At 42.2% G+C, this 19,176-nt stretch overlaps 1 protein-coding gene across 1 annotated transcript in view; it reads right to left on the minus strand.

Moving 5' to 3' along the window:
- NKD1 (NKD inhibitor of Wnt signaling pathway 1) overlaps positions 1–1,004 on the minus strand; it is a 149,057-nt gene extending 148,053 nt beyond the window's left edge. The window contains exons 1-3 of the mRNA XM_048816750.2: positions 607–1,004; positions 431–463; positions 68–219 (exon numbers count right to left, since the gene is read on the minus strand). Of these exons, the coding sequence (XP_048672707.1) occupies positions 68–219; positions 431–463; positions 607–631 (210 nt within the window). The 5' untranslated portion in view covers positions 632–1,004. The remainder of the gene's footprint in view (positions 1–67; positions 220–430; positions 464–606) is intronic.
- Positions 1,005–19,176: the final 18,172 nt, after the last annotated feature.

Raw genomic sequence — 19,176 nt, forward strand, 5'->3', positions numbered from 1 at the left:
TGGGCTTTTAGTGTCTGAAGAGGGAAGGGGGAGTGGGGGAGTTTGTGCAGCTGAGACACTGACATACCCTGGTGCTGGAGAGCCTGCAAACAGCCCGGTGCTGGCAGCCTTGCAGGAGTCCCGTACTGCTGCCCCCGCTGCTACCGAAGTATTTCTGCTTCACCATCCAGTCCTCAATCCCTTTCCGAGCTAGAGAGGCGTTCACTGCAAAACTATCACCTAAGGAAAGCACAAGAGACAATGCCACATACTGGAGCAGCACACCCATGCCCTCTGCCTGCCCCAGAGGGGGGGGGGGGGGTGGACCAGCACCTGGGGTATAAACCTGAGCCGGCCACCACTGTCCCACCGAACCCGCCGCAGAAAGTTTGAGGGGAGAGAGAGGGGTAGGGGGATGTGAAAGTTACCAGCAATACAGAGCCATCCCTACCTTCTGGACTTTCTCTCGGTTTACAAACGGCAGCTAGGCAGGTCCATGGGAAAGTGTAGGGGAAAAAAATAATACAGGAAGATCATTAGACACCAGTATAAAAAAATCACAACAAACAACACGCCATCCAAACAAGGGGGAAAGGGCTGTGGGAGTAGCAAGTGAAAGGAACTAACCATGTTTCGAATGAAGTTTCCCCATTTCTCTGCATTGATCTGCAATTGCGATTCATTGGACTGTTTTCAGTGGTGGGTTTTATATATATATATATATATATATTTATCTATATATAAAATCCCAACGTTTTTAGAAATCCATGTGCTCCACTTTCCCCCCTGCTAAAGCAAAAGCAAAAATCAAATCTCAGTTCCCCTTCTGCAGCACGGTCCTGCGTTCCTCCTCTCTCTGCTGAAGTCTTTCTCCTCTCTCTTCTCTTTTCCCAAAGACAGAGGCGGTTACAAAAGACCTTACTTCACCCACCAGGGAACATGATTGACACCTCATTGAGATTAGACCACTTGCAGGCAGCCTCTGGATTCCTATTGGACTGAGGCGGCACATGAAAGGGAATAAAGATCCTTTTGGAGTCTCAAAAAAAAAAAAAAAAAGGAGCAGCAGCAGCTCTAGTGCATTTCACTTCCAGCCAGACACAGGCAGCAGAGCACAGAGCCGCAGAGAAAGCCCAGGAAAGGCAAAAGGAGGAGGCCTCTTTCTAATAACTGAAACGTGTTTGCTAAATCCGATGCACTAGTTCATGCAGTTGCAGGGAGGAAACTTTGGGAACGTGCTGCATGCTCGAAACGTACTCAGATCCCCATCATTCCCCACCTTGAGCTGCAGCTTTCCAAATTTTTCTTCCCCTCAGGGCTGAATGAGGAAAATATAACACCTCTGCCAACCCCTGGGGTTGCACATTTTAATAAATGGTGTCTATTGAATGTGTTTATTTTTATGTTTTCCTCCCATTGGTCCTGATTCTCCGCCCCAGCCAAAGTGATTTCACTGCAGACATAAGGCAGGGTGGGTAATAAAAGTGGCTTTATGCCAGTTTTGCAGTAAGTAGATATGGGACTAGCTGGGAACTGGAGCAGTCCTTGGTGCAAACTACAACAGCCTCTGGGGCTGCTCTAATTGAGGTTCTGCTGAATCTGCCCTATAAGGCTGACCAGCAGCCCAGAGCAGGCAGGAGTGCAATGTGCTCCAGCAACACACCCTATGCCTCCCTTATATGCCTGTGGCTTCAAAGGGGATTGTGGCAGGGGACAGTTTCACTAGCACTTCAACACTGGGGAAGCACCCATACTCCAGGAGTATTCCATGAGGGGAATAACAGTATTCTTCCAGCTTTGCGGCCAGCTCAAAGGAGCTGTAAGGAACCCCAGAACCAGGACCATCAGCTTCCACAGGACTTGACAGCACTCAGACCTCACAGGATTAACCCATCGGGCTGCAGGACTGGACTCAAAATCCGTTTATTAAACATTTTAATTACCCATTACTGTGCTCCCTCCGAAGCTAATGTCTCATTGATCTCTGAGAGTTTTCCCTGCATCAGGACCACAGGTCTGGATACTTCTGCTATATTTTCACTGTTTAAAAAAAATCTTCATATGAATGAGCTCATACCCCAGAGTAACATACTGCCTTGTCACTGATGCAGAATGCACCCGTACCTGGAAATTTAATACAAATGTATACCTTTTTGTAACTTCTGCAAGTTATCCTTCAGCGTAAAGTTAATTCAGGCACTCAGATGCTAAGGTGATGGGCACCATACAACCACATAGCCCTTGATTTTCAATTTCCTAATTTCCAGGAAAGCTGGAGTGTTTTGAAAAGTGCAGATATTCTACAGGTTTAAGGTTCGATCCCTTACTCATGTGCGTCTTTCCTCACACAAGCCATCTCACTGAAACCATTGCTCACATGGGAAAGGTTTTGCAGGTTCAGGTCCAGAGATGTTTCTTAATGGCTTAGAGTGGTGCACAAAAGCCTCAATCAGCCTTAAAAAAAAAAAAAAACATAAATCAAACTTTTAAAAAAACCTTCTCTTCCTTTTCCAGTATTTGGGACAGTACTATTGTTTTACAGATACGATACATCAAAAAACTTGCAGTTTTGTGAAGAGAATTTTCAGAGTCATTAAAAACTTATTTCCTTCCTTCTGCTGGTCATTATTTTTTATTTTATGAAAATCACATCTCCCTCGGGATTCTTGTAGTTCAGCTAAGAAAGATAAAAGAGAACAAAGAGAGCAGAGTGATTACTAGTTCAAGTTTTGAGAAAGAAAAAAATTGAGATTTCCAAGAATTTTACTCTACAAACCACTATTCAAACTATACAGGGGTTGGTCCAGATGGGTCCAGGCCAAAAAATTCCAGTCTACATCTGTGTTTTCAAACACTCTGATTTCAGGGGAAACAGGCTTGGAACGCATCTCTATTAAAGAGTCCAAAATGTATGTTGTGAAACTCTGATGTGAAGTGACTCTCCAAATCACAATCACTATCGAGACATTAACTAAAACTTTTAATAGCTGGTTGTTCCCTGGATAATGGAGAGAGAGAGAGAGATTTGCTTTCCAGATTATTTCAACTATTTATCTGTCTAGCAAAGAAAACTCATGAATTGCGATGTTCAGTGATTGCAACAGCATCAATTGCTTGTCAAATCGCCAATAATTTGCATCTCTTTTTGAATCTCTTTCTTTTTATATATTTTAATAATTTATTTGGCCCATATCTTATGTTATGTATTTGTTCCTTTGAAGACTGCGTCTTGTTTTGGGGAGAAGAAAGGGGGGGGGGATTTAGATCAATCAGACTCCTTGGGGCTTGAGACTCACCTGTGAAAATTCTGACAGATATTAAGCAATTTGAAATTATAATATCAGTTCTATTTTCCTCCCAGCTTAGCCTTTTTTCTTAAGCTAAATCAAACTCTGACTTACTCAGGGTTACAGTGACTATCTACAAAATACATTTCAAAGAAATAAAAGGGCAATTAAAAAAAACGCCCTGCAATATTTTTAAAAGGGACTCTATTCTGCAATGTTCAACTCTTGAAACAAAATGAGGCCCCAGTTCTGCCATGAGCTCAACACAGCTGCACCACAAGTCCTTGCAGAGCCCCCATGACTTCACAAACAGTGTCAGGGTCCATCTGTGCAGACATCATGACAGGGTCAGGGCATTATATATTTGTAACATAATGTATGAGCTTTGCATAATTATTGCTGAAATATGGGACAAAATTCATCCTGTATTGATTTGATAAGGGATATTAGACACTAAGATCTTGATCCTTCAAATTGCTGAGCTACATTATTACAGAACTCAGACTGCATAGGAGGTACTCAGCAACTTGTGGGATCAGGCCCCAAATTATTTTGCCCCTTAAAATAAAGGATAGGTGGCCACCATTGTCAGGGTGGAGTACTAAAGAATGCCTGCTGTTTTCTGGTTGAACTTCATGTATGTCTTTAGATACCTTTGTACTATTCTTCTTAGCCATGGTAACAGCTTCAGAAAACGATCACCTTCCTTTCACGTGCTCTCTGTTGGTCTCTCTCTTACATACACACACTTCCCTGTATGTGCAGAAAATTTCCAGATGGGGACCTCAGTTGTTTCTAGCTCTATTGTACTTTTGAGGACTCTTTGTTCCATTTAGGAATATAGAAATAAACAAATAAACACAGTAACGTCCTTTCATGTTTTCCCCAAGCATTTGTAAATTGATTTTCATTGCAAACTATCACATTCAAGAGGGCTAGGGTTTCTGTGTCACTTATCAATCCCATCAGCCATAAAATTTGCACTGGAATTCACCTCTTTCAGAAAAAAATGTGTCACAGAATCAGATATTTCTAGCCTGCATGGTTGTGAAGAAAAGTTTGAAAAACATGAATGGAGTATAAATGGAAGCAGTGATAGAAATGTGACCTACCCCATTCATGTTCACTCTGAAACCTAAAGATGTCAAGCTGGGACATCCTGAAAGCTGAGAATTTGGAGACAGAATAAACTGAATTTTATATGAAATAAATAATATGGGGACTAATACACTGATTGCATTACTAATTTTCATATCTAATTCAATAAAAAAAATCTCACATTATTAATTTATCTGAACCAGCTGCAGAATTTCTACCATTGCCACAGACCATATGGGACTCTGATTGTGACTCTACCTGAAACTCCAAATGAAATCTCATACTCTGATATGGATCTTTGGTTTCAGATCCATTCAGAAGCCTCTTTTTTACTTGCACTTTGAAACTTTTTCCAGCAGAATTAGACACTATGCTTCATGGGCTTTATTTCAAGCTGAGATGTGAACCTCTTACTGTACTGTCATCATTCATGGACAGACTCTACCACTTTTATTTACATAGAGAAGTCCCTTCCTTCACAAATAGGGAACTGTATCAGAATCTGGCCATTAGCTTATATTTATTTTCTGCCAGTTTGTGTTTTATGCTTCATCTGAATATTCTCAGGTATCAAGTGTTCTACAGTCATACCAGTTCAGGGCTGTGATCTTATTAGAATTCATAAACTAAATAAGACTCAGACTTCACTACCTGCATGGAAGATTTCCACGGAAAATCCAGGTGCTTCAGGAAGATGTGATGATGATTTACTAGGTGGCATTATTCCTTCAGAGTCATTACTGAAGTAATGCTCCAGTGTGGGTCTAGGAGGCAGAGAGTTATAAGAGGTTCTATCTTTTGGTTGAGATATTATAAGAAGTCCTGATTAATTAAGATCAGTAATGATTTTGCAACAAGAGGCTTGTCCTATAGGAACATATCATTCTGAAAGTAAGGAGTTTCTCGTGAAAAATCTAGGTACATAATATGGTCCATATATGAGGTTGTAAATAAAAACCATATCTGAATGGGGCCTCTAGGCACTGCCACAATACAAATAAGTAATAACAATTATTTTTTAACTACGGAAGGAAAGTATTATATATTCTTTATGGGCTAATTCTTGAGGTCCTCTTTCAGTTTTGGCTCAGGCAAATTCCAATTGACTTCAGTGTCATTTAGCCTGATTATATATATGGTATACAAACTGAATAGGCCCTCAAGATTTGTCTCAGTAGAATTACAATGATCCTCATAACTGCAGGGTCTTTGAGTTACACAAAGCCTTTTGTTTTTTTAATTCGAAGGAGTCAGATGCATGTTAAATAGTGACATCTAGTAAACTATCAGAGTAAAGTACATCATTCATAAAGCTGTACCAATGATTAAAAGGTCTCTAATTTAACCCTGTGACCCCAGTGGAATTTTTGAAGTATGAAAGCCATGACGTATAGTATTATTCATTGCCTTTTTATTTGTGCTGACTGTGCTACAATCTTGCAGAGTGTATAGAAAACCCTTTTGAATCTAGATACAATGTAAATATGTTGAGGATGGGAAATAAATTTCTCTCACCAAAAAAGTAGTACAGACAATCACACTGGGAATTTATTTTCAACAGACAATAGCACAGTAAAATTAATGCTCATATTTGCAGTCGAAAAATGGATATGTAGGATTGGAAGAAATCATGTCTGTAACGTTTGCGGTTGTTTTAATGCCCCAAGAAAGAGTGCAGTGAAGTGCATCGAAGGTGCTAACGTAAGGCAGCATCACCAATACAACCTGTAAAAAGAAAAGGAGGACTTGTGGCACCTTAGAGACTAACCAATTTATCTGAGCATAAGCTTTCATGAGCTACAGCTCACTTCATCGGATGCATAAAGTGGAAAATGCAGTGAGGATGTTTTATACACACAGACCATGAAAAAATGGGTGTTTATCACTTCAAAAGATGCATCCGATGCAGTGAGCTGTAGCTCACGAAAGCTTATGCTCAAATAAATGTGTTAGTCTCTAAGGTGCCACAAGTACTCCTTTTCTTTTTGCAGCTACAGACTAACACGGCTGCTACTCTGAATACAACCTGCGTCTATTTTGATTATGTATTTGAACAACAGTTATTTTCGGTCCATAGTTACAGGATATAGGCAAAAATCAGGGCTTGCATAGTGGGGCACATATTGCCAGGTTGCATGTGGCAATGTAAAATAAGACAGCATGAATGGGGTCCAGGCTGACCATGAACCTGAATGCCATCCCAACTAGTATACGCAGCAGATGTGCCTGGAAGGAATGTGGCCTGAATGAAAGGAGGTTCATCAGAGGCAGCAGTCAGTGGCCATGCAGGCTGGTGGAGCGGAGGTGATTGCACCGCGCAGCGCTCCACATTTCCAGCCTGCCTACGGCTTTTCGAAAACCCAAATAAATTACGGGAATCGCTTCTCCTTTATGCACTACTTTGTTGATGTGCTCAAAGAGTTCCAGTGAATTCGTGAGCACCATTTTCATTGAGAAAAATCATGCTGACTTGCCCCATCGTATCAGGTTCATCTTTTTCTATTCAAGTTATGTTTTTAACTATCATTTCAACAATTTTCCCCAGTACTGAAGCCAAGTTCACTTGTCTAATTTCTCACTTGTCTAATTTCTAGGATCGCCTCTAGTTGCTTTTTAAAGCCGGGCACAACATTTACTACCCTCCAGTTCTCTGGTATTATCACTGATTTTAATTGGATATTTTTGTTAGCAGCTCCTCCAATTGATAGTTCCTATAGAAGAGCACTTGACTATATTTAGTCCCATCTCAGGTCCCGGAAACCTGTTGCCCTTTGATTTATCAGTTTGTTGAAATTTTTTAAAGGGACAGCTCAAGAAAGAGTGCACAAGAAACACACTCCAGTTACAGGACTGCAGGCTGGGAACAAGCTGCTTTATTCAGCTATATAACAAACAAAGAGGGAAAATACACACCAACAGAACAAGGAAGGGAGGGCTAGAGCACAGTTCCAATCCATAATACTCTGAAGTAACCCAGTCAGCCCCTTGCTGACCACTCTACTACATGCAGCATTCTTCTCTTTAGAGTCCTCGGACTGAAAAGAGTACCAACAGCTCTACAGATGGTTTCCCTCAGACATCATTTGTGGCAAAGGCTACTACACAAAAAGCACACTGTCTCTGCAATGTCCTTATCCTCTTTAATTGTCCCTTTACCCCCTGCTTGTGCAGTCAACTCTTCAATTCTCTCACAGGCTTCCTCCTGCTGATATATTTTACCCATTTCTTGTTATTTGACTTTATGTCTTTGTGTATTTGTACTTTGAATTCCTAGCCCTCCTCATTTCCATACATCATTTTATCTGCCATGGTTCATGTGTCTTGCTATCACTCGGATTGGATTTTCACTGAAGGATACATATAGTTGACTTGAATAATCTCTTGAATGGTGCCATTTAACCATATTGGTTTTTTCCCCTGTATCTTCACACCTCCTTTTTTGGTTTGGGTTATGCATGTCTTTTGTGACTATTTCAACTAACCTCTATAATGAGGCTATGGAGTTTAGATTTCCTCACTTTTGTCTCGCTTCCTCATTCTTTTTTAAACCTCCCCCTTATTGAAGGTTAATCCAGTCCTGGTCTCAGGCTCGGCCCTAGTGGATAGGTGTCAACATCATGAACACTCTCACTCCAGTGGTTTCTTTACTGGCTGCTTCGGCAGAGATTCAGAGCCCAAGTCTATCTTTGGGAGTAGGGGGGAAAAGGATGTAAGGGAAGGAGATGCTCCAAGTATTCCTCCGAGACAGAAAAGAGTAAATTGTGCCCTCTTCTGCCATCAAATCCATGTGCGTAAAGTGAGCAGCAACCAGTTTCAGTGAAGGTGGCTGTGCCGTATAAGGAAGAAATCACGTGTACATCTCTAAAGATGCCACTTGCGCAGGACACTCATTCCCAACTCTCAGCTCCACAGCATGAGACAAGTAGAATTCCCCAAGTGCTAAAGGGTTTGTCGTTCCCAAGAGCTGTAGTGGTAGTCAGAAGGATTTGAAGCTGCCCCAGCCAAACACACTCTCACAGCAGAGGTGATCATACAGCACTTAACACCTCCACCTTGGGAGCCTTCCAGTCGGCTTCCTCATGACCACAGCACCACAGGAGCCATGTCTCTTAAAACTATTTAATTTATTTTGACCCCCATGAGCTCCGTGGCTGCCTTGGCCAAGGAAGGAAGACTGTTTAGTGACTTCAAACAGTGTTTGTGCAGCAAAAAGATGTCTATCACAGATGAGCACATTCACATTCAGATTCAGGGAAATGCATCCGGAAAGTGCTCATGGCAGTGTGAGTTCTGTGACCTTGCCAGATTGATCCTGGTTCTCTCTAGGATTGTCCCAAATATCTGCAGTCATGCCTGTCCTGGAGGCAGGTCTGAGGTAATCAAAGCTCTTGGTGCATTTGGAGTGCTTTCTTTGAGATAATAGCATTGACCTCGACACTGGTATCCTCCAGTACCTCTTTGCTTGGAGGACGTGGTACAGCCCCTGTGCAGATGTCAACACTCACCTCACCACATGCAGTAAGCTGAGAGGTAGCAAGATGGTGATAAGGGAAACAAAAAATGCTGTTTGGACACAGATGGGCCATAGGACTCTTCTGGTGCCAAACATCTCTCTATTCCAGAGCAGCAGCAGCCTAGAGACTGTGTCCGGATCTAACGTTCCTACCATTTTTTAAGTAACTGGCTAAATCAGCAGATTTTAGTAGGCCCTGGTTGAGGAATCTCATGGGTCCTGGAATTCCTGTCCAATCCCTATCCAGCCCTTGGCGTCTATCTGGTAAAGGTGGCATGACATCTCACAACACTCTTCCCGTCAGGAAGATGGCCAAGGAAAAGTCTTCTCTCGGAAGACACCATCAGCTAGCTATCTATCCCATCCCCAACACAAAGGCCAGATGGTGGAGGTGGCCACAGCCAGAGGGAAGACTGGCCAATTACAGGACACTGAGTGCCAAAACTCTGAACGTTGGCAAGGGAATTTCCTTGCCTGAAGGGTTTACCAGTCCATGGTTACAACCCTACATATTGTAGACTACCACGTTCTCATGGGAAAAGGCCAGGCTGAGCTCAGCAAGACAACTCAGCTTTGGCAGAGTCCCTTCCACAAGAGAGACTGTGCACAGGGCCTGGCTAGGTGCACGGTGTGGGTGCAGCCTCTGTTGCAGATAATATGAGGTGCTCTCCTAAGCGGGGGGTCATCTGCAGGTCTGCTTCGCGGAAGGGCTCTGTGTTCCACCAGCAGGAGCTCTAGGACTGTGACAGAACTAGTGGGGATTCTTTTGTAAAAGTTTCCCCAGTGTAAACATGGGCCAAGAGGTTCTAGCCTAAATAACCTGAACTTGCAGTACATCCCACCCATATGACATATTGTGTAAAAAGACCAACTCTTGAGCTCTTTTAAAGCATTTCTCCTTACGTTTTTCTTCTGGAGAGTATTTTGCTGAGATGAAATTTACTAACTACTATTATAATGTGCTGAGAAAGTAGAAAAATAACTTAAGTCAACATCATGTACAGTGTGCTACACATTAAATAAAAAGGGAGGCGAAATAAAAAATAGTGCCATGACTTCAATAATCAGAGTCTTTTTCCTTTAGCATCTAAGAAATGACAAGTGAGAAAGTTTTACTATAGAAGAGGATTTTTATTTGCATTTCTTAACAATAAGGGTGGTTTATACTCCACCTGGTGTCTTTTCTCACATCATCTTTTATGGGCTTCTCTCAGTGACAAGTACCTTTGTGCAAAGGGTTTTTTTCTCTCTCTCTCCCCCCTCTCCAGTTCTAACTCTCTAGCAGGCTTCAGCATACAAACACAATGGAAGCATTGAAAGGAAGACAGTGGGACACCTCCTTTGATCTTGTGTTCTAATAACTTGTGTACGTATGTGTCCAAAACAATGCTCCAAGGCTTTTCTCCTGAGCGTCTGCTGCTGCCGCCCCAAATGAAAAGAATACTCATCACAGGGGCAGTGTAATAGTTAAACTGTATTCAGAAAATATAGCACAGGAGAGTAGTGTAAACAACAGACTGTAAACTCTGCTAAACGCTTTGATGGCTGAAAACAGCCCGGCTCCTGACAACAGACATAGGTCTGTTCAAAGCAGACACTGGGAGGGTCATCATTAAACCATACAGTTTCTTATTACTTTTCATATCCATTCTGGAAAATACCCATTGCACTCAGACAAAAGAAATGTGGCTTACATTAGGGGAGATGTCTGTTGTTGGAAAATGCAACTGAGCTCCTCCTTATCGGTGCTGCTCACTGGCTTTTTTGTAAGAGCTAGTTCAAACAACAAACCTGGATTGTTTATTTGTTCATTTATTTATTTATGAGGCTCTTTCTAATTAAGTGGATTTGGGGAAAAAACAGCATGAAAAAGGACCAGTTGTGCACAACTGTAGATACAGATAGAGCACAGTGCTTGTGCAAAGCTTCCCTTATGCAAGCAATAATCAGGGGAAGGAGGCAAAAGAGAAAGCTGGCTGCTCAATCAAGGCTCTATTGTTTACATGCGCACACTGCATATGTACACAAAAAGCAGAGACAGACCCAATCCAAAACTGAGCCCATGAACACCCTTTAACTTTGGGAAGAGGATGTTGGAGTCAGAATGTGGATCCAAATTTAGCATCTGGCCCTATCTCCATAACAAATGGAATAAAACTTCAGAGAAAGGCACCCACATGTTGAGGGCAGGGGTTGTGTTTCTTGATCCAAACATAGATCTGAATTGGACAGCTTGGGTAAAGTAACCCTAGGGCTTGATTTTACTGCCACAGTCCTGGTTTTCCATGTTGTATCCTGGTGGCCCAGGAACTTCTTTCATGCCTTGGCTTTTCATTTCAACGAAAGGGGGGATTTTTCAATAACTAAAACATTTTTCAGAGTTGGATGATAAACTCATTCAGAATACCATGTGACGTGGAAAAATCCCTCCACTCTGAGACACGTGTCAGCGTTACCATTGAGCCAAAACTGGCAGCTGCCACCATGAGTAGCAAGTGTTTGTCACCCTAAAATAAACAGTGCCCCAGTTTATAATCTTAGAAGTATGGGCAATTTAAGCTTGGGCCAATTTTTCATTTGCTTATCTGTTAAATCTTTGGTCACTATTGGTTTTTATCACAACAGCCTTGTTTACACTTAGGAATGGCCCTGAGACAACAATTGGTTTGTGCAGAACAGAAGACTGGTCATAATGGGTCACACCAATGGTCCATCTAGTCCATATCTTGTCTTCTGACAGTGGCCAGTGCCAGATGCTGCAGGGGGAATGAATGGAACAGGGTAATTATTGAGTGATCCCTGTCGTCCAGTCCCAGCTTCTGGCAGTCAGAGGCTTAGGGACACCCAGAGCATGGGGTTGCATCCTTGATCATCTTGGCTAATAGCAAAGAATTCCTTTAGCTTCTCTTGTCTTCACTGAGTGCTCCTGTAGCGCCTTGATTGTCCAGTGCTCCCACTGATTGTTTGGTAGGCTTCCTGCTTCTGATGTACATTAAAACACTTTTGTTATTAGTTTTTGTGTCTTTTGCTAGTAGCTCTTCAAATTCTTTGTTGGTGGTCTAATTATACTTTTATACTTGACGTGCTGGAGTTTACACTCCTTTCTGTTTACCTCAGTAAGATTTGACTTCCAATTTGTAAAGGATGCCTTTTTGCCTATAGCCACTTATTTTACCCTGTTGTTTAGCCATAGTGGCTTTTTTTTTTCGGTCCTCTTACTTTTTGTGTGTGTGTAGGGAGGGAAACATTTAGTTGGGGTCTCTATTATGGTGTTTTATAAAAGTTTCCATGCAGCTTGCAGACATTTTGCTCTTGTGTCTGTTCCTTTTAATTTCCATTTAACTAGCTCTCTCATTTTTGTGTAGTTCCCGTTTTTGAAGTTAAATGCTACTGTAGTGGATTTTTTTGGTATTTCCCTCCCTACAAGAATGTTAAATTTAATTAAATTATCGTTGCTATTACCAAGCAATTCAGCTATATTCACCTCTTGGAACACATCCGGTGAGCCACTCAGGACAAAATCAAAAATTGCCTCTCACCTTCTGGGTTTCAGAATAAGCTGCTCCAAGAAGCAGTCATTCACAGTGTCTAGATATAAGATATCTATGCATCTTATCCTGAGGTGACTGGTACCCATTCAATATAGGGATAGTTGAAATCTCCCGTTATAACTGAGGATTCTGTTTTTGCAATCTCTCTAATCTCCCCCAGCATTTCACAATCAAATTGGAGTGGGTGCTATGGTTACGCAAGGATGCGGGGAGCAGCTGAAGAGACCAAAGGTCATTCTCCATTTTGGAATGCGGAGCTCTGCACTGCTGGATGCAGAACAGGCCCGTGGTAGGCTGCAGCTCACAGCCAGTTCTCAGTGATGCATTATGCAGTGTTTAAATAGAAATAATTTAGTTGTTAAATAAAAGCACTCAATGCCTAATAAAAAGAACACAGAAAGCCTTGTCTAGACTTAGGGATCAGAACTGGTGAGCTATACCAAATTACCAGCCAGTGATTGCCCAATCAGCACTACTCCTGTGATTGGGCAAGACCTAAAGCTGTTTAAATGAGTTGCATTTGCTGAAGCAAAGAGAACTGGTGTCTCCCTTACAGTGCATTGGCCCTGATGCAACCTCTGTAGCACAGACAACTTCATTTAAAACAGCCTTTGTGGTCTATGTTCTCTAGTATAAACCATTCAAATGGCAACAATAACCGGTTTCATTTCAAAAATGCCCCCTTTGCTTTTTCCATTTTACAAAATACACCTATTTCAACCTCTAGGCATGTGCATTAAAATATAACACAGTCCTAAGGGAACTTGTGAACAAAATTCTTCCCACCCCAAAAGGAAACTTAACAGCTCCCCTACTCCCTCCTTCCCACACACACACACCTCCAGGCACCAGCTTCTGAGTGGATAAATATGAGATGATCAAGTAAGCAAAATAGACACCTACGTATTTTATTTTACAGTCCATTTATTTTTTTCTCCTCTTAGCTTTTGGTGATGTAAATGGATTCTGCATTAAATGCATTCTGCACTAAATGCAGTCTCACAAAATCCCATGGACATACCTGCCATATAAACCTTAATTGCTGTGTTAGTACTCAGATATGATGGGTGCCTTAGAAATACTTAGGACTACTGAAAGAAATGTATTTTTCCTACTTTGAGACACATTTGTAAGAAAGAGGGAGCACAAATCATGGTGTCAACGGGTTGTAGCAATGCTCGTCAAATAGCACTATACATGCCCTGCCCCCAGTGAAAAAAAATCTGTTTGTGGCTTTTCCGTGTCTCTGTCTTTTTCCTTTGGATGATAAAGGAAGTGAGGGGTATGTGTGGGGGGCGGGGGGGGGGGGGGGAGGAACCCTGTTTTGTTTTGTTTTTCAATTTAAAAAATTGGAAATATTCACCAAACTGAACATTTTCCCTAAACATTTTTGTTTTGGATCAAACAAACAGTCCTTTATTCTTCAACAAAATATTTCAGCCAAAATTTTTCCAGCTGGACCTAGTCATAAACCAGCCAGATTGTCCCCCTCCAATACAGGAGGAGTCCGAACAGTCATACAGTTGGCTCCACACCACTGCCACTGTAGCCCTCAGGAGAAGCTATGCTGGAGGAAAGAAAGCATGTCCAGGGTATTCCTATTCCACAGGTATTCCTGCCTACCACAAAAACCCATAGGGGGCCATGGACAGCTGAGCACAAATTAGGGCAGCCCTCAGGCCGCACCAGTATAGAAGACAAAAACAGGTGGCATAAAGCTTTCTCCCCGCTTGGTCTCTGCACCAAGCTCAGCTCAGGCCTTGCCTACATGAGAAAGGGTTTGTCAATAGAACTATAGTGGCAAACCTTCCTAGTAGAGCTGCTGCTTATATCAGAAAAAGAGTTTTTTGGCCACTGTAGCTTATACCATTTTCCTGAACGTCGACTCTAAAGTTTTTGCTGGCATCATTCTATCAGTTAAGGGTGTGATTTTTTTTTCACAACCCTAACTGACATTGCTATGCCAGCAAAACTTTTAAGTGGAGTCCAGGCCTCTGCCACAGAGGTGAACTTGGCCCGCAGACCTCATATGGATGTCAAGCAGCACACTGTCCAATTTATTCCTTGGATGGCTGAGCAGCTGTATAATAACCTACAAATTATTAAAAGAAAATCTTGCTTCAGAAAGGGTTTCCGCACATATTTCTAGAGTGTTTCCTAATGTGAATGGGAAATCGTTAGTCGAACTGACTTTCAAACTTTAGAAGCCAGCCGAAATCTTTGTGTGCAGAGTACACCTCGGTCTGCTCCCCTTTGTTGAATAAATGCGGTATAACTCAAGGCACTCAGCGCAGTTCTACTGAAACCAAGGAGACTTTTTACTTGATTTTTGACGGTATGTACTGCATTTTATTTATTATAAACTATTATATTTTCCATCCCTCATCTCTCATATAGCACAAAATGTATCCCTGGAATTATGGCCTCCTGACAAACCACTAAGGTGTTGAAACATATTGGGCCAGCTAACTACTGCAAATCACGAGTAACTCTACTAAAAAAGACACCTAGTGTCAAATTGATGCGAGAGGAATAACAGGCCCATAACATTTACATTTTTTAATTGCACAGATGCCTCTACCCCTGGAGCTGCAAGTTGGGGGTACAAATACGCTGATCTTTCCCAGATGAAAGTTAGAGGTGGGATATGGGCCATAATTATGACTATGCATTTCATAATATATTTAGCAAATGATCGTATAGACGACCACCGAAAAATCTATCAGGAAAGGAAATAATAGTGTATATTTAGAGCCAAGAAAGATGGATTAAAGGGAGAATTTCCATGGTTTCCTGACACTCATTAACAAGTGTTAAAGAAGAGAATGGTAAGGGTAAGAGAGGCAGCTAGTACTAGTTTTTAACACTGTAACAAAAGGGGTGAAGATATGAAAATAACAGATGTTCCTTGAATAACTATCTGTGGTTATTTATACTTAAAATTAGGTAGACAAATCACATTCCAGACTGATTATCTATACCTGCCTAACCCCCAGTGTAGATGCAGCTATGTCGACTTCTATCAACATAGTTACCATCACTCAGGGAGGTGGTGTTCCTACAAGAATAGACAAACCCCTTCCGTCAGTGGCGGCTGTGTCTACACTCCAGGGTTATGCCAGCATAGCTATGACGACACAGCTATGACAATATAGTCTCCATAGTGTAGAGATATCTTGAGATGGGATATCACAGATAGGACTAATTACGCCACTGAAAAATGAATATTGCAGTGTCAAAGGAACTTAAATGAGAATACAGTTGACAAAGGCAGATGGACAGTTAGCATTACACACGAATCCCTGTCTCTAAGCAGTACAGTAGGATAATACAGAATGACGTGGATTGTTTGACAAACAGACCACAAGCAAACAATATGTAGTTTAATATGGCTAAGTGGAAATGGTATACCCTGGAACAAAGAATGTAGGCCATACTTCCAGGATGGGGGACACTAACCTGGGAAGCAGTGATTCTGAAAAAAATGTGGGGGTCATGGTGGATAATTAGCTGCACATGAGCTCCCAGTTGGATGCTGTGGCTAAAGGGGCCAATGTGACCCTTGGACGTACAAGCAGGAATCTCAAGTAGGAGTAGAGAGGTTATTTTACCTCTATATTTGGCACCGGTGTGACTGCTGCTGGAAAACTGTATCCAGTTCTGGTGCTCAAAATTCAAGAAGGATTTTGAAAAATTGGACAGGGTTTAGAGAAGAGCTACAAAAATGATTAAAAGATTAGTAACCCTGCCTTATTCATTTTCTTGAGTCTTATCTATTTAGCTTAACAAAGACAGTTAAGGAGTGAATGCGCCCTTCAGGGTAGCAGAGAAAGGTATAACATGATCCAATGGCTGAAAATTTAAGCTAGACAAATTCAGAGTGGAAATAAGGTGCAAATTTTTAACAACAAGAGTCATTAATCATTGCAACAACATAACAAGGGTGGTGATGGATTCTCCATCACTGACAATTTTTAAATCAAGATTGGATGTTTTTCAAAAAGATATGTTCTAGGAATTATGTTGGGAAAGTTCGATAGCCTGTGTTATGCTGGAGGTCAGACTAGATGATCACAATGGTCTCTTCTGGCCTTGGAATCTATAATTGAGTTGTAGTGGCTTCCTATGTGTTGCAAAGTGGCTGGAAATAAAAGGAGCCACCCAAAATATTGATCCAGATGTGCAGACCCCGGCCCAAACAACTTTGTGAGCAGCTGCACATTTGCATTCGGCAGCATGTACCGCAATTGTGTGTGCAGCTCTGTAGAGCTCCACCATTCATGGGCAGCGGGTATCATGGGCTGAGGGAGGCTGAGCCTCCCCAAACAGCCAGGTGTGGCCCCAGCCCCAGTCTGCCCCAAGTCCCCCTCCTACATCTCGCTCTGCGGGTGGCTCTTTTCCTGTGCCATCATGGCCCCAGCTGGGGCTGGCACTGGGGCCGCACTGACCGGCCACCCGGCACTCCGGGGGGGCTGGGGCCACGCTGCCCAGCCTCCTGGCACTCCGGGGGAGGGAGGGGGGCTGGGGCCACTCTGCCTGGCCTCCCGGCGCTCTGGAGTTGGGGGCGGGCTGGGAGTGCTAGCCTGGGGCAGGGGCCAGCGGCCACAGTGTGGAAGGGGCCCGGGCTTCAGAAGGGGCAGGGCCTCAGGTGGAAGGGATGGAGCTGGAGGGCTAGCCTCCCCAAGCCAGCGGTTCACCCACCACCTATGCCACCATTGCAGAATAATCTATTAGATATGCCTAGGAAGAGAGAATCCTCCTTACCCCCAGGCCATAGACTGGCAATAGAACTACTCTCTGGCTGCAGCCACTTTTCAACTGATCTGGATGGGGTTGGAGGTTAAAACCCAGGTTCTGCTTTAACTTGGGCTGGAACACGACCACTCTGTAATGAGGATGCAGGCTAAATTACTCATTTGCTGATAGGCCTCCAATGCCCTTCCCACAATTCCCCACCCCCCACCTCCGAAGGACAGACAAGTTCTCTCATAATTGACTGGGAAAGGATCTTAGAGCATCTCAGTACAAAAAAGCATAGGATATGCCCTCAGACGCAAATGGTCAAGTTCAGAAACACAGGTAATGTTCCATAATATAGGTAATGCTTTACTGTGAGGATACTTACACCCAAGTGAGGCTAACCTGGGTGCTCAGCCCAGGTGCTGATCACACAGGTTAACTGTTGCTGGAGCCACTCTCTTGTCAAAAGTTTCATGAATCTACCACCAGGCAGATTTATGGTTTTGCAAGTCATGTTAAAATATACCTTTTTTCAACATTTTGACATGATAGCAGGTGAAACTGAGCAGTTTAATTTGAGTTTTTGAGATTTTACGTGCATTCAAACCAGAAACATCACACAAAATTCAGGGGGCATGAATCAACACAAATTAAAACTAAGAACCACTGAAAACTAAAATTTCTGTGACTGACATGGCTCCAAAAAAATGCCCTTTGTGCTCATATGACACATCATTAAAGATGTTGAAACAACAGGAGTACTGTTAGGGTGACAGATAATTGAGCCATTAGAACAGAGGCTCACACACTTTGGACATCTTAATAGAGAGGTTGCCCCATGGACTACCTCCCTTACCAGTCATGGTATCACAGGCCGCCTCGTCTTTGCAAGCGTGTAACATCCATACAGCTACAGCAATTGCTGCTTGAAAAATAACAGCAGGAAATTATTTATGCATTTTTAGGTTCATTTATGTGATTTATCTGCTGGAAATAAGGAGCAGAAAGCAGCACCATATGACCAGCCAGCTCTCCGTAGACCACCAGCACAATGTCCTTAGGCCACAGACTGAGAATCTCTACGTTAGAACATCTCTGGTTCTGTAATGAAAGTGTGAATCACAGGAGTGCTGGCAGGAGGCTAATCTTTCATTTCCTTCCCAGTCACATGACACTGATTCGGCTTACAAAAGGGTATACAGCAGTTGGTGTCCAATCCCATCACAAGTGTTGCAACTGGCCTTTTATGTCCATGCTGGTCCAAGATTTCACTTTCACATGAGATATTAGCTTTGCAAGAGCTTCAATTGCATTTTACCTCAACTGCTCTGATCTTAACTTTCAGCCATTAGGAAAATTCAGTTGCGATTTCCTGTGTGGATTTTAAATAAATACTGCAAATTACATTCCTGAGTTTAAAAATGCTACAGTGCTCCAAGACATAACCAAGTTGGAGGTCCAAAGTGGAGCTGCGTGGGGAATTCTGCAATTTCCATTTTTTTTCATTGTAAAATTAAAACAACATTTCTTAACATTTCCCACAAAATAAAATTTAAATTCAAATGATTTCAGGACAATTGCAACATTTTGTTTTGATAAAATAGACACATTTCATTTCAATGTTGAGCTTTTTAAAATTTTCTATTCTACTACATACAATTTTTAAAAATGAAATGAAAGGTCACATTGCAATGAAAAAATCAGAAAGTTCTGTTCTAAAAAGGTTGAAATATTCCATATTGACCTCACTGAAATTTGTTCCAATTTTTTATCTAATGAAAATTTTCTCAAAAGCAAAATGTTTGGCTTTTGACAAATTAGTGCTTCCCCCATGGAAAAATTTTCACTGGAAATTTTCTAACCAGCTCCAGCCAGGAGCATATGGGGAAACAGGGAATATATTTATAGGGCTGGATCTTGCTATCCTCACTCACCATACTCATTGAATTGACCTCATATGAGTAATGGCCCCTTGGGCAAACAAGGGTTAAAATGTCAGACCCTACGT

This window comes from Caretta caretta, chromosome 12 (assembly GCF_965140235.1).
Source record: "Caretta caretta isolate rCarCar2 chromosome 12, rCarCar1.hap1, whole genome shotgun sequence".
Classification (NCBI taxonomy): domain Eukaryota; kingdom Metazoa; phylum Chordata; order Testudines; family Cheloniidae; genus Caretta; species Caretta caretta.